Source organism: Hyla sarda, chromosome 1 (genome assembly GCF_029499605.1).
Source record: "Hyla sarda isolate aHylSar1 chromosome 1, aHylSar1.hap1, whole genome shotgun sequence".
NCBI lineage: Eukaryota > Metazoa > Chordata > Amphibia > Anura > Hylidae > Hyla > Hyla sarda.
The window spans coordinates 351,394,351-351,408,050 of record NC_079189.1 but is presented as its reverse complement, the minus strand read 5'-3'; the positions used below and the strand labels follow the sequence as shown (position 1 = coordinate 351,408,050).

Genomic DNA, 13,700 nt, shown 5'->3' with positions numbered 1-13,700 from the left:
ACTATGGATGTTGTTGTTGAGTCTGAGGGATTGAGGGATAGCATTCCAGAGAACTGGTGCAGCACGAGTGAAGTCTTGGAGACGGGAGTGAGAAGTTCGCATTATAGAAGATGTTAGTGTGAGATCATTTTAAAGGGGTTATCCAGCATAAGGTGATTTTAGTACGCACCTGACAGACAGTAATGGACATGCTTAGGAAGGATCTGCGCTTGTCTTGGGCTAAAGGGCTATGTGAGATTACCATAACACTGTGGTGTTATGCTGTTAAAAATAAATATTGGGATGGAAATCATGTAAGAATTGTGAGAAAACTGTCACACACAGGTACAGACACTATATTATGAACTACACTAACTTTACAGCCCTTGTAGCATAGTCAAATAAAATAAATTCCTGGAATACCCCTTTAAATCTGATAACTAAGCTGAGATTTTTTGCTTTGTTTGTGATAATAAGGAGAAAGCTGCTGGAATGAGATCTGTACAACATTACAGTAAAATGTGACATCGGTATCTAGAAAAGGCAATAGCAGCTTAGCCTCTCCCTCCCTGTGAGATGTCCTCTGCACAGGTCACAGTGTATGTTATTAAATGTGCCCCATACAAAGAATAGGGCTTGGAGATGTTTATTGTATTTATAGTCATGGGACTTGCTGTAAAGCATATCACTGAATGCTGTTAAAAACAGCTCAGGCAAGATGGCTGCCCCCATAATAATGTACTTTTAGTGCAATAGTAACAAATTAGAAATAAGCATGTTTTCATATCTGATTCTAATCAGATGATATATTTATTTTCTATAGACACTGTCAACTGAGCAATAAAATCAACAGTAGTGACTAAAAGAAATATATCGTACAAGACATAAATAATTATTTCTTTTGTTATCAAACTAGAGAAAACCTTATGGACAAGAGACAATTGTAACACTTTTTAGAGTGAAGGACCATATGAAAGCTTTTCCACCTCTGCAAGATTTTCCACCTCATTCACTGACAGCAACCAAATATATTGAAAATGGCGAGCAACTGAAACAAAAAGCATATAAAACCTTTTAAACACCATGAATGATTACTTGAAGTGGAGATAAGCTTTCTCTGAGGAGAGAGGACAGGACAAACAAAGGGATGGGGGGGGGGGATAGAAAAGAAGAAGTAGGCAAGTACCTAAAGGAGGACACTACCAAACCTGATCCTGCAGCAAACCCTTCATTGAAAGGTAACGCAGAAAGTAGAATGATGCTACTATACACTTTTAAATGACTAATAAATACTTAGAATTAGGTAAGTCACAAGTTTAAAATGACAGCAAGGCTATTTTAATGTAATACAGTCCTAATTTTTTCTTTCAAGATCACACACTTTAAAGGCACTTAGTCGATGAAAGCACAAGATCATTTGTGCAAGTTCAGCCAAGAGAATACTATATTAAGATCTTCCCTTCTGAAAAGATCAAAAGAGAATTGGGGATGAAATTCCATGTCTGCTCTGTGAGTAACACATTTGTATAGCTCATATTCCTATGAGAAAACGTAACCTTGATTTTCGGAAATCTCCAGTGACAGTCAGAGCATTTAGTTTAAGCTGATCCTTTCTATTCCGATCTAGTCATGTATGTGTTACAGAGAACAAAATGTACATTTCCTATACAGTTATTCGTGACTACCTTCAAGATGTGCAGAGCTCCTGTTTCTCAAAATTAAAATGTACCTCCACTTTTTACACCTGACAATAAAAAGATTAAAGGGGTTATCTGGTGAACATTTTTATATATGTACTGTGCCCTGGCAGCCTTATAAAAGAATACAAACTTTAACTCACTTTCCTTCACTCCTTTGTAACATCAAGTATCAGAATACCCCATCCCCATTAGGTGTCCACTGAACTTCACTTTTGTCGTGCCAGCCAGAGCAGCAGACAGACATCATGGTGCGGCTCAGCCAACCATTGGCCACAGATGTGTATCGCCAGTGATTGGCTAGCGCCACTGACAGTTCCTCCAACTGCAAATGTTATGATCTGCAGCTCAGGTAAAGCCGGATCACTGAGAGTGGACAGAGCGCCATGATACTAACACATATGGAGTATTGTGTCCAATTCTGGCCACCTGTATATAAAAAGGACATGGCTGAACTGGAGCGGGTGCAGAGGAGGGCAACAAAGATAATTAATGGTATGGGAGGATTACAGGACCAAGACAGGTTATCAAGCTCGTGGTAATTTAGTTTAGAGAAAAGACGTCAATCTGATCACAATGTAAAAATTTATGAACAGTAAGTACAGAGATCTTTCTAGTGATCTTTTCATACCTAGTCCGATAACCATGAAAACGGGGACATCCTCTACATCTAGAGGAAAAAAGGTTTCACCATCCTTACATACAGAGATTCTTTACTGTAAGAGCAGTGATAATATAAAATTATCTGCCACATTATGTTGTGATTAGAGATGAGCGAACTTTTCAAAATTCGATTCGGACGATTTGCCGAATTTTCCAATAAAGTTTGTTTTGATACAAATTTTTTTGGGGCGAATCTATATTAAAAAAGGCTATTTCTAGCCTACATACAGCTTCTATAGGGGTATAGAACACTTTGCTGTGTTCTAAAACGCATATGGAGTGTGCTGGGTTAGTGAAATAATACTGTTATTCAGAATAACATGCAGATTATCGGCATCGCTTTTAGAATCACTGCCGCACAGCAGCACAATTACAGAGCCTGGTGGTGGCATCAGTGTCAGGAGACCATATAGTGACTGAATGATACAGCGTGGAGGTGTTGGCAGCATGAGGAGACCATACAGTGGCTGAATGGCACAGCGTGGAGGTGTTGGCAGCATGAGGACACCATATAGTGGCTGAATGACACAGCGTGGAGGTGTTGGCAGCATGAGGACACCATATAGTGGCTCAATGACACAGTGTGGAGGTGTTGGCAGCATGAGGACACCATATAGTGGCTGAATGACACAGCTTGGATGAAGCTGAAGCATGAGGACACCATATAGTGGCTGAATGACACAGCGTGGAGGTGTTGGCAGCATGAGGAGACCATATAGTGGCTCAATGGCACAACGTGGAGGTGTTGGCAGCATGAGGACACCATATAGTGGCTGAATGACACATCATGGACATGTTGTCAGCATGAGGAGACCATATAGTGGCTGAATGACACAGCATGGAGGTGTTGGCAGCATGAGGAGACCATATAGTGGATGAATGGCACAGCCCGGAGTTGCCAGCAGCATGAGTAGGCACTAGGCCTTCACAATCCCTAAGATTAAAAGATGAATTAAGAAATTTAAAGCAAAGATTTTGGATAGCGGGTGCTACCTATGAGAAAATTTGAAATTCCCAGACCCAGGCCCCACAGCGGCATCAGTAACCCATATATTGCCTGAATGACACAGCCTGGAGTTGGCTGATGCACAAGTACACACCAGGGCTTAACAATCCCCCCCAAAAAACACCACAATTTTAGAAATTTTTGAAAAAGATTTTGGATAGCGGGTGCTACCTATGAGAAAATTTGAAATTACCAGACCCAGGCCCCACAGCTGCATCAGTAACCCATATATTGCCTGAATCACACAGCCTGGAGTTGGCTGATGCACGAGTTCACACCAGGGCTTCACAATCCCCCCCAAAAGATTTTGGATAGCAGGTGCTATCCATGAGAACATTTTTAATTCCCAGACTCAGGCCCAGCAGTGCCATCATTATTTGATTTGAAATTTAAAACAACCTTTGCGTGTCACGGACCCTAGCGTGTGGGTACGAAGGACCAAATCCAACAAGCCCCCAGAGGGCTCATGTGGCCGTGAGATTTAGGCGCAACGTCTCCATTGCCCTGACCGGCCATTGTTTCCAAGACTTCTCGCCAAGGCAAACCATGTGAAGAACAGCGTGACACCGCCGTGACCTGCACACATGGAAGGGCCACTGAGACTTGTCCAGGCAGTGGAGGCTTAAGACACAGTGGAGGATGTGGAGGCGGAGTAGCACACTGTCGCAGGACCAACGGGCTGACAGAGTGTAGCAGGAAGCAGCATTGAGTACACACCAGGGCTTCAGAATCCCAAAGGAAAAAACAAACATTTTTAAAATAATTTTAAGAATATTTAGGACAGCGGGTGCTACCTATATATTGCCTGAATGACACAGCCTGGAGTTGGCTGCTGCATGAGTACACACTAGGGCTTCACAATCCCTCCAAAAAAATACAACAATTGTAGAAATTTATGAAGAACACTTTTGGATAGCAGGTGCTACCTATGAGAAAATTTGAAATTCCCAGACCAAGGCCCAGCAGCGCCATCAGTAAACCATATATTGCCTGAATGACACAGGCTGGAGTTGGCTGATGCACGAGTACACACCAGGGCTTCACAATCCCCTTCCCAAAAACCCCACAATTTTAGAATTTTTTTTAAAAGATTTTGGATAGCGGGTGCTACCTGTGAGAAAATGTGAAATTACCAGACCAAGGCCCCACAGCGGCATCAGTAACCCATATATTGCCTGAATGACACAGCCTGGAGTTGGCTGATGCACAAGTTCACACCAGGGCTTCACAATCCCTCCCAAAAAATTCAACAATTGTAGAAATTTATGAAGAAGACTTTTGGATAGCGGGTGCTACCTATGAAATTCCCAGACCCAGGCCCAGCAGCTCCATCAGTAAACCATATATTGCCTGAATGACACAGGCTGGAGTTGGCTGATGCAGAAGTACGCACCAAAGCTTCACAATCCCTAATAAAAAAGACAAACATTTTTGACAAAAAATGTTAACGAAAATTTAGGACAGCGAGTGCTTTCTACATATTACCAGAATGATGCTGCCTGGAGTTGGCTGCAGCATGAGGAGACCATTGAAATGTGTGATTTTTTATTTGAAATTAAATCAAAATTTGTGTCCCGGACCCAGCCGTGTGGGTACAAAGGAGCTAATCTCACAAGCACCCACAGGGCTCATGTGGCCGTAAGATGTAGGCGCAACATTTATGGATTTTGTAACTATGTTTAAGAACAAGCACATATCCAAGAGTCCAGAAGATTCTATAATGCAGGACGGTGGACCACCAAAAGACATTCTTCTATAAAATATTTTTTTATGAAATAAAGAAGCGTATTTTTTTTTTTTTAATTGTACTTAAAAAATCACACGCAACAATCGTTCAATGGCGTAATGGTTATTATTGTGGAAAATTCAAGTTTATTACTGTGATAATTATCAGAAAATTTGAAAAAAACACTACCCAAGAGTGTTTAATTACCCCATACGTTGCCCCATAAATGTTGAAATTTAAATTAAGCATGTATGTATGTATGTATGTATTTCAAAAATCCTAAAATTAAAGGCCCAAGCCCAGAAGAATCGTTAAGTCAAGTAGTTCCTGAAAGACACAGGAGCAGTCAGGAGTAGGCATCAGCAGTACCCAAGAGGCTTTAATAGCCCCCTACATTGCACGATCACTTGCGAGATCGAGCAATAACAGGTGTGTTATGCCCTCAGATGTCCAGGACTGCACGTGCGCTACACTGAACGGACCAGCGTGTGTCTATCTTTCACCGACAGGTGCGGGTAACCTGCTGAACCCCATTCGCGATAGGGATCAGGGATTGCAATTATTTGCCAGGAAAGAAGAATCACAAATAAGCGCGGGTCATAAGCTCGGGTTCTGCCCTTTGTACACACTGCATGTCTCTACTACCGATTGGATGGTTTAGTGAGGTCCTCTGATTGTCCCCGGCGTGGTAGGAGAAGGCCCTAGCAGAGCGCCGAGAATATAAAGATCATGGTTGAAATTTGCATTAAGCATGTATTAGCTACTGCTAAACTTCCAAAAATGTAAGACCCAAGGCCTAAGGCATCAGGGAGGCAATTATTTCCTGAAAGACACAGAATAAGTCAGGAGCAGTCATTCGCAGTACCCAAGAGGGTTTCATAACCATCCCCTTACATTTAAAGATGCAAAACATCCAAAAATTGAAGGCCCAAGACCTGAGGCATAAGGGAGGCAAGTAGTTCCTGAAAGACACAGAATGAGTCAGGAGCAGTCAATCGCAGTACCCAAGAGGGTTTCATAACCATCCCCTTACATTTAAAGATTAATTTTGAAATTTGCATTAAGCATGTATTTAGCTACTGCTAAACATCCAAAAATTGAAGGCCCAAGGCCTGAGGGCAGGGAGGCTAGTAGTTCCTGAAAGACACAGAATGAGTATGGAGCAGGCATTCGCAGTACCCAAGAGGGTATGATAACCCCTTACATTTAAAGATCAATGTTGACATTTGCATTAAGCATATATTTAGCTACTGCTAAACATCCAAAAATTAAACGCCCAAGGCCAGAAGCATCAGTGAGGCAAGTAGTTCCTGAAAGACACAGGATGAGCCAGGAGCAGGCATTCACAATACCAAAGAGGGTTTCATAATCCTAATTGATAACCCAAGAGTGTTTCATAACCAACCATAATTGGGAAATGTTGGTGTAGCAGCATGGTCAATCTACTCTGAGGCATCTGGCATTGGTGGCTGGAAATCCTGGCTGATCCATCCCTGATTCATCTTGACAAACGTCAGTCTCTCCACATTTTTAGTGGACAGACGAGTTTGCCTTGGGGTGACTATGGCCCCAGCCTAACTAAACACCCGCTCTGATGGCACACTACTGGCCGGGCAGGACAGCTTTTCCAGAGCAAACTCTGCTAGTTGTGGCCATAAATCAAGTTTGGCTGCCCAGAAGTCCAGCGGATCTTCAATGGTTGTTGGCATGGCCATGTCAAGGTATGCCACCACCTGCTGGTTCAGGTCCTGCTCCATGTCTACCTGCTGCTGATGAGTTGCTTCACTATGCGGGTGAAGAAAACTACTCATCAGCGACTGTAGACTCAGGCTGCTGCTGATTGAGCTGGTACTGCTCCTGCCACCCCTCCCCTCCCCAGCAGCCCTGGCAGTGGAAGGTGAGCGCAGAGGGCCCCCCGAGTCAGACCTGCGAGTGGATGGACCATGTGGCCGATAGGCATCAGCCAACTGACTACGGAGAATCTCTCTGTAGTAGGTCAGTTTGTCCTCCCTCTCAGTGGGTGTAAAAAAGGCCCCCATTTTGGGACGGTAGCGAGGGTCTAATAAGATGGAGATCCAGAAGTCATCCCGCTGACGAATTATGATAATTTGGGGGTCACTACGCAAGCAACTGAGCATGCATGGTGCCATTTGCGCCAGTGACTCGGAGGGACTACCTGCCTCCATCTCCACTGCATACTGCCACGGTGTGTCTGGGTCCTCTGTCTCAACTTCCTCATAACCCTCCAACTCCATCCATGGTTTCAATCATTTGTTGTAGGAAATGTAAGAGTGGAATTACGTTGTTCATGGCGTAATCCAGGCGACTCACAAATAATGTGGCTTCCTCAAAAGGCCTCAGCAAACGGCAGGTGTCACGTATGAGCTGCCACTGGTTCACATTGAAGTTACACAGGGGAGTACTCCTATCTGCTTGGATCATCAAGAAATCGGTGATGGCTTTTCTTTGTTCGTATAGTCTGTCCAACATATGGAGGGTTGAATTCCAACATGTGGCAACGTCACAAATAAGACTATGATGGGGGATACCGTTCTGACGCTGCAGCTCAAGGAAAGTGTGTTTGGTGGTGTACGAGTGGCTGAAGTGCATGCACAGTTTCCTTGCCATTTTCAGGATGTTTTGCAAATGGGGTGAAGACTTGAGGAAGTGCTTGACAACCAGATTCAACACGTGTGCCATGCAGGGCGCATGTTTCACACTTCCTTGTCGCAGCGCGGACACGATGTTCTTCCCGTTGTCGGTCACCATGGTTCCCATTTCCTGATTTCGTGGAGTAAGCCATAGTCGGATTTCTTTACAAATGAACTTTAGCAGTTCCTCCCCTGTGTGACTCTGTTCGCAAGGCAAACCATGTGAAGAACAGCTTGACACCGCCGTGCCCTACACACAAGGTATGATGAAGGGCCACCTAGATTTGGACGTGGAGTGGAGGCCGAGGACACTGTGGAGGATGAGGAGGTGGCGTCGCACGCTGTAACAGGACCAACTGCCTGGGAGCGAGAGCGTGGAGGAGGAAGCGGTTTGACCAGTCCAAGTTGCTGTTGTGGCTGTGCAGGAACCACATTTACCCAGTGGGCCGTAAAAGACAAGTATTGTCCCTGCCCGTAGTTACAGCTCCACACGTCGGCGCTGCCGTGCACTTTTGAACACACCGACAGGCTAAAGGACTGGCCCACCTTCTCTTGTACAAACTTATGCAGGGCTGATACTGCCTTCTTCGCAAAGAAATGACGGCTTGGAACTCTCCACCTCGGCTCGGCACAAGCCATCAATTCTCTTAAAGGTGCAGAGTCCATCACTTGAAAAGGGAGGGACTGCAACACCAGCAACTTGGACAGGAGCACATTCAACTTCTGTGCCGTTGGATGAGTGGGCACATACTGTTGTCTCTTAGACATGGCTTCGCCGATGGATTGGTGGCGGAATGGCTGACTAAAAGCGGGAGAAGCAGGAGCGACAAAAGGAGGGTTTGACACACAGCTCCCTTCGGCTGAGGTGGTGGAGCCTTGGCTGGATGAATGAGGGAGCGGATGGCCACTGGGTGATGCAGCAGGCTGAACCACTACATCGGAGCCACGGTTCTTCCAGGCCGCTTTATGGTGGCCAAGCATGTGTTGACGCAGGGCCGTGGTGCCGACATTGGGACCCTGGCCACGCTTCACTTTCTGCTGACAGATCTTGCATGTGGTTACGTGAACCTCCTCCGGATGCCTTATGAAAAACTTCCACACCGCCGAGTAGCTGATTTTCCCGCCCGCAGTCCGCACTAATTGACTGCTACTGGTGCCGTCTCCAGGAACCCCTGTTCCACTACCTCCCGGAAAGGTAGGCTGCCACGAAGCAGGTGGTCTCCCCCGGGCGCGTTTGGCTCCTGAATTTCCACTACTGCCACCATGCTGACTGCGTACCGTGCAACCACCTTGCTGCCTCAAGGGCAACCTGCAACTCTCTTCTCCTGATGATGATGATGAAGCCACTTCTGGACCCGGCTCCCAATTGCGATCGGCTTCATCATCATCAACAGTTGTGTGCACGTCACTGATGTCCTCCTCAGGTTTCCTAACAATGTCTGCTTCAGGATCCTTAACACTTGCAACACCACGTCACTCTCCGCATGACTACTTGGCCGCCTAGCGGAGCAAGCGGCGCATGTCTCCTCCCCTTCTTGGCTATCCAGTAGCTGCTGACTGAGCTCTATTAGATCATCCTCAGTAAATAGTGGAGCTGAACCCACAGCATGAGATACTTCTCTAGGAGAGGGAACAGCATAGGACAAAGGCAATGGGAGGACAGGGACTGCTCCTGGGCCATGCCAACTGAGGGTTGTGTCTGAGGAACCCACGGACTGTTGACTGGGGGTGTCAGATGTCACTTGTGATGATGTGTATGAGCGTGTTAACCAATCGACGATGGCAGATGGGTTGCTGGTGGAGACATGACCGCTGGCTGATAACGGAAGCTCAGGCCTCTCACTGCGATTCCTGCTGCCACTCGCCCGAAGTCTGCTGCCAACTCTGCCTGAAGTATTTATGCCTCTGCCACTCCTCTGTGCACATCCTGGCACTTCTCTTCCTGACATACTACTTTAAATAGTATTTGTCTAGAACAGCAGCAGGTGATTGCTTTCGGCTGTCCTTTCACAGTATGTAGGCCCTTGACAGATTAACAGGTACTAGATGGTACAATACTTGGATGTACCTATGCGGTCTGCACTGATGAGGGCAGTAATAACCGTAACTATACGCAGAAAAAAATCTGTATTTTTGTAAAACACCAGCCGGTGGATACTATTGTTTGGACTTTGACGGTTTGGAGCACCTTGACAGATTAACAGGTACTAAATGGTACAATACTTGGATGTACCTATGCGGTATGCACTGATGAGGGCAGTAATATGCCCAACTATTAGCAGAATAAAATCTGTATTTTTGTAAAACAACAGCCGGTGGATACTATTGTTTGGACTTTGACGGTATGGAGCACCTTGACAGCTTAACATGTATTAAATGGTAAAAAATTTGGATGCACCTATGCGGTATGCAATGATGAGGGCAGTAATATGCCTAACTATACGCAGAAAAAAAATCTGTATTTTTGTAAAACACCAGCCGGTGGATACTATTGTTTGGACTTTGACAGTATTGAGCACCTTGACAGCTTAACAGGTACTAAATGGTAAAATACTTGGATGTACCTATGCAGTCTGCACTGATGAGGGCAGTAATATGCCTAACTATTAGAAGAAAAAAATCTGTATTTTTGTAAAACACCAGCCGGTGGATACTATTGTTTGGACTTTGACGGTTTGGAGCACCTTGACAGATTAACAGGTACTAAATGGTACAATACTTGGATGAACGTATGCGGTATGCACTGATGAGGGCAGTAATATGACTAACTATTAGCAGAAAAAAAATCAGTATTTTTGAAAAACACCAGCCGGTGGATACTATTGTTTGGACTTTGACGGTATGGAGCACCTTGACATCTTAACAGGTACTAAATGGTACAATACTTGGATGTACCTATGCGGTATGCACTGATGAGGGCAGTAATATGCCTAACTATTAGCAGAAAAAAATCTGTATTTTTGTAAAACACCAGCCGGTGGATACTATTGTTTGGACTTTGACGGTATGGAGCACCTTGACATCTTAACAGGTACTAAATGGTACAATACTTGGATGTACCTATGCGGTATGCACTGATGAGGGCAGTAATATGCCTAACTATTAGCAGAAAAAAATCTGTATTTTTGTAAAACACCAGCCGGTGGATACTATTGTTTGGACTTTGACAGTATAAAGCACCTTGACAGCTTAACAGGTACTAAATGGTACAATACTTGGATGTACCTATGCGGTCTGCACTGATGAGGGCAGTAATATGCCTAACTATACGCAGAAAAAAATCTGTATTTTTGTAAAACACCAGCTGGTGGATACTATTGTTTGGACTTTGACGGTATGGAGCACCTTGACAGCTTAACAGTTACTAAATGGCACAATACTTGGATGTACCTATGCGGTATGCACTGATGAGGGCAGTAATATGCCTAACTATTAGCAGAAAAAAATCTGTATTTTTGTAAAACAACAGCCGGTGGATACTATTGTTTGGACTTTGACGGTATGGAGCACCTTGACAGCTTAACCCCTTAAGGACCAGGCCATTTTACACCTTAAGGACCAGAGCGTTTTTTGCAATTCTGACCACTGTCACTTTAAGCATAAATAACTCTGGAATGCTTTTAGTTATCATTCTGATTCCGAGATTGTTTTTTCGTGACATATTCTACTTTAACTTAGTGTTAAAATTTTATGGTAACTTGCATCCTTTCTTGGTGAAAAATCCCAAAATTTGATGAAAAAAATGAAAATTTTGCATTTTTCTAACTTTTAAGCTCTCTGCTTGTAAGGAAAATGGATATTCAAAATAAAACATTTTTGGGTTCACATATACAATATGTCTACTTTCTGTTTGCATCATAAAATTTACGAGTTTTTACTTTTGGAAGACACCAGAGGGCTTCAAAGTTCAGCAGCAATTTGGAAATTTTTCACAAAATTTTCAAACTCGCTATTTTTCATGGACCAGTTCAGGTTTGAAGTGGATTTGAAGGGTCTTCATATTAGAAATACCGCATAAAAGACCCCATTATAAAAACTACACCCCCCAAAGTATTCAAAATGACATTCAATAAGTGTATTAACCCTTTAGGTGTTTCACAGGAATAGCAGAAAAGTGAAGGAGAAAATTCACAATCTTCATTTTTTACACTCGCATGTTCTTGTAGACCCAATTTTTGAATTTTTGCAAGGGATAAAAAGGAGAAAATTTTTACTTGCATTTGAAACCCAATTTCTCTCGAGTAAGCACATACCTCATATGTGTATGTTAATTGTTCGGCGGGAGCAGTAGAGGGCTCAGAAGGGAAGGAGCGTCAAATGGTTTTTGGGGGGCATGTCACCTTTAGGAAGCCCCTATGGTGCCAGGACAGCAAAAAAACCATTTTGGAAACTAGACCCCTCAGGGAACGTAACAAGGGGTAAAGTGAACCTTAATACCCCACAGGTGTTTCACGACTTTTGCATATGTAAAAAAAAAAAAAAAATGTTTTACCTAAAATGCTTGGTTTCCCAAAAATGTTACATTTTTAAAAAGGATAATAGCAGAAAATACCCCCCAAAATTTGAAGCCCAATTTCTCCCGATTCAGAAAACACCCCATATGGGGGTGAAAAGTGCTCTGCTGGCGCACTACAGGTCTCAGAAGAGGAGTCACATTTGGCTTTTTGAAAGCAAATTTTGCTCTGGGGGGCATGCCGCATTTAGGAAGCCCCTATGGTGCCAGAACCGAAAAAAAAAACCACATGGCATACCATTTTGGAAACCAGACCCCTCGGGGAACGTAAAAAGGGGTAAAGTGAACCTTAATACCCTACAGGTGTTTCACCACTTTTGCAGATGTTAAAAAAAAAATTTTTTTTACCTAAAATGCTTGGTTTCCCAAAATTTTTGCATTTTTAAAAAGGGTAATAGCAGAAAATACCCCCCAAAATTTGAAGCCCAATTTCTCCCGATTCAGAAAACACCCCATATGGGGGTGAGAAGTGCTCTGCTGGCGCACTACAGGTCTCAGAAGAGAAGGAGTCACATTTGGCTTTTTGAAAGCAAATTTTGCTCTGGGGGCATGCCGCATTTAGGAAGCCCCTATGGTGCCAGGACAGCATAAAAAACCCACATGGCATACTATTTTGGAAACTAGACCCCTCGGGGAACGTAACAAGGGGTAATGTGAACCTTAATACCCCACAGGTGATTCACAACTTTTGCATATGTAAAAAAAAAAAAAAATTTACCTAAAATGTTGGTTTCCCCAAAATGTTTGATTTTTAATAAGGGTAATAGCAGAAAATCCCCCCCAAAATTTGAAGCCCAATTTCTCCCGAGTACGGCGATACCCCATATGTGGCCCTAAACTGTTGCCTAGAAATACGACAGGGCTCCAAAGTGAGAGCGCCATGCGCATTTGAGGCCTGAATTAGGGACTTGAATAGGGGTGGACATAGGGGTATTCTACGCCAGTGATTCCCAAATAGGGTGCCTCCAGCTGTTGTAAAAGTCCCAGCATGCCTGGACAGTCAGTGGCTGTCTGGTAATACTGGGAGCAGTTGTTTTGCAACAGCTGGAGGCTCCGTTTTGGAAACAGTGGCGTACCAGACGTTTTTCATTTTTATTGGGGAGGGGAGGGGGGCTGTGTAGGGGTATGTGTATATGTAGTGTTTTTTACTTTTTATTTTATTTTGTGTTAGTGTAGTGTAGTGTTTTTAGGGTACAGTCGCACGGGCGGGGGGTTCACAGTAGTTTCTCGCTGGCAGTTTGAGCAGCGGCAGAAAATTTGCCTCAGCTCAAACTTGCAGCCGGATACTTACTGTAATCCTCCGCCCATGTGAGTGTACCCTGTACGTTCACATTGGGGGGTGAGGGGGCCAACATCCAGCTGTTGCAAAACTACAACTCCCAGCATTTAGGGTCTATAAGTGCATGCTGGGAGTTGTAGTTTTGCAACAGCTGGAGGCTCCGTTTTGGAAACGGTGGCGTACCAG

General features: G+C 44.1%; 1 protein-coding gene and 1 long non-coding RNA gene across 3 annotated transcripts in view; one reads left to right on the top strand and one right to left on the bottom strand.

The window, feature by feature from the left end:
- The window catches only part of LOC130307441 (uncharacterized), a 31,352-nt gene extending 29,408 nt beyond the window's left edge, over nucleotides 1–1,944 (bottom strand). The window contains exons 1-3 of one of the 2 annotated variants that reach the window (XR_008856630.1): nucleotides 1,820–1,944; nucleotides 1,665–1,723; nucleotides 916–1,027 (exon numbers count right to left, since the gene is read on the bottom strand). This is a non-coding gene — a long non-coding RNA (uncharacterized LOC130307441). Of the gene's footprint in view, nucleotides 1–915; nucleotides 1,028–1,664; nucleotides 1,724–1,819 lie in introns of those variants that run through there. The other variant, XR_008856624.1, reaches the window with a different exon arrangement.
- A 64-nt stretch (nucleotides 1,945–2,008) lies between these two features.
- LOC130307425 (uncharacterized) overlaps nucleotides 2,009–13,700 on the top strand; it is a 114,200-nt gene continuing 102,508 nt past the window's right edge. The window contains exon 1 of the mRNA XM_056552166.1: nucleotides 2,009–2,028. Coding sequence (XP_056408141.1) covers nucleotides 2,013–2,028 — 16 coding nt within the window. The 5' untranslated portion in view covers nucleotides 2,009–2,012. The remainder of the gene's footprint in view (nucleotides 2,029–13,700) is intronic.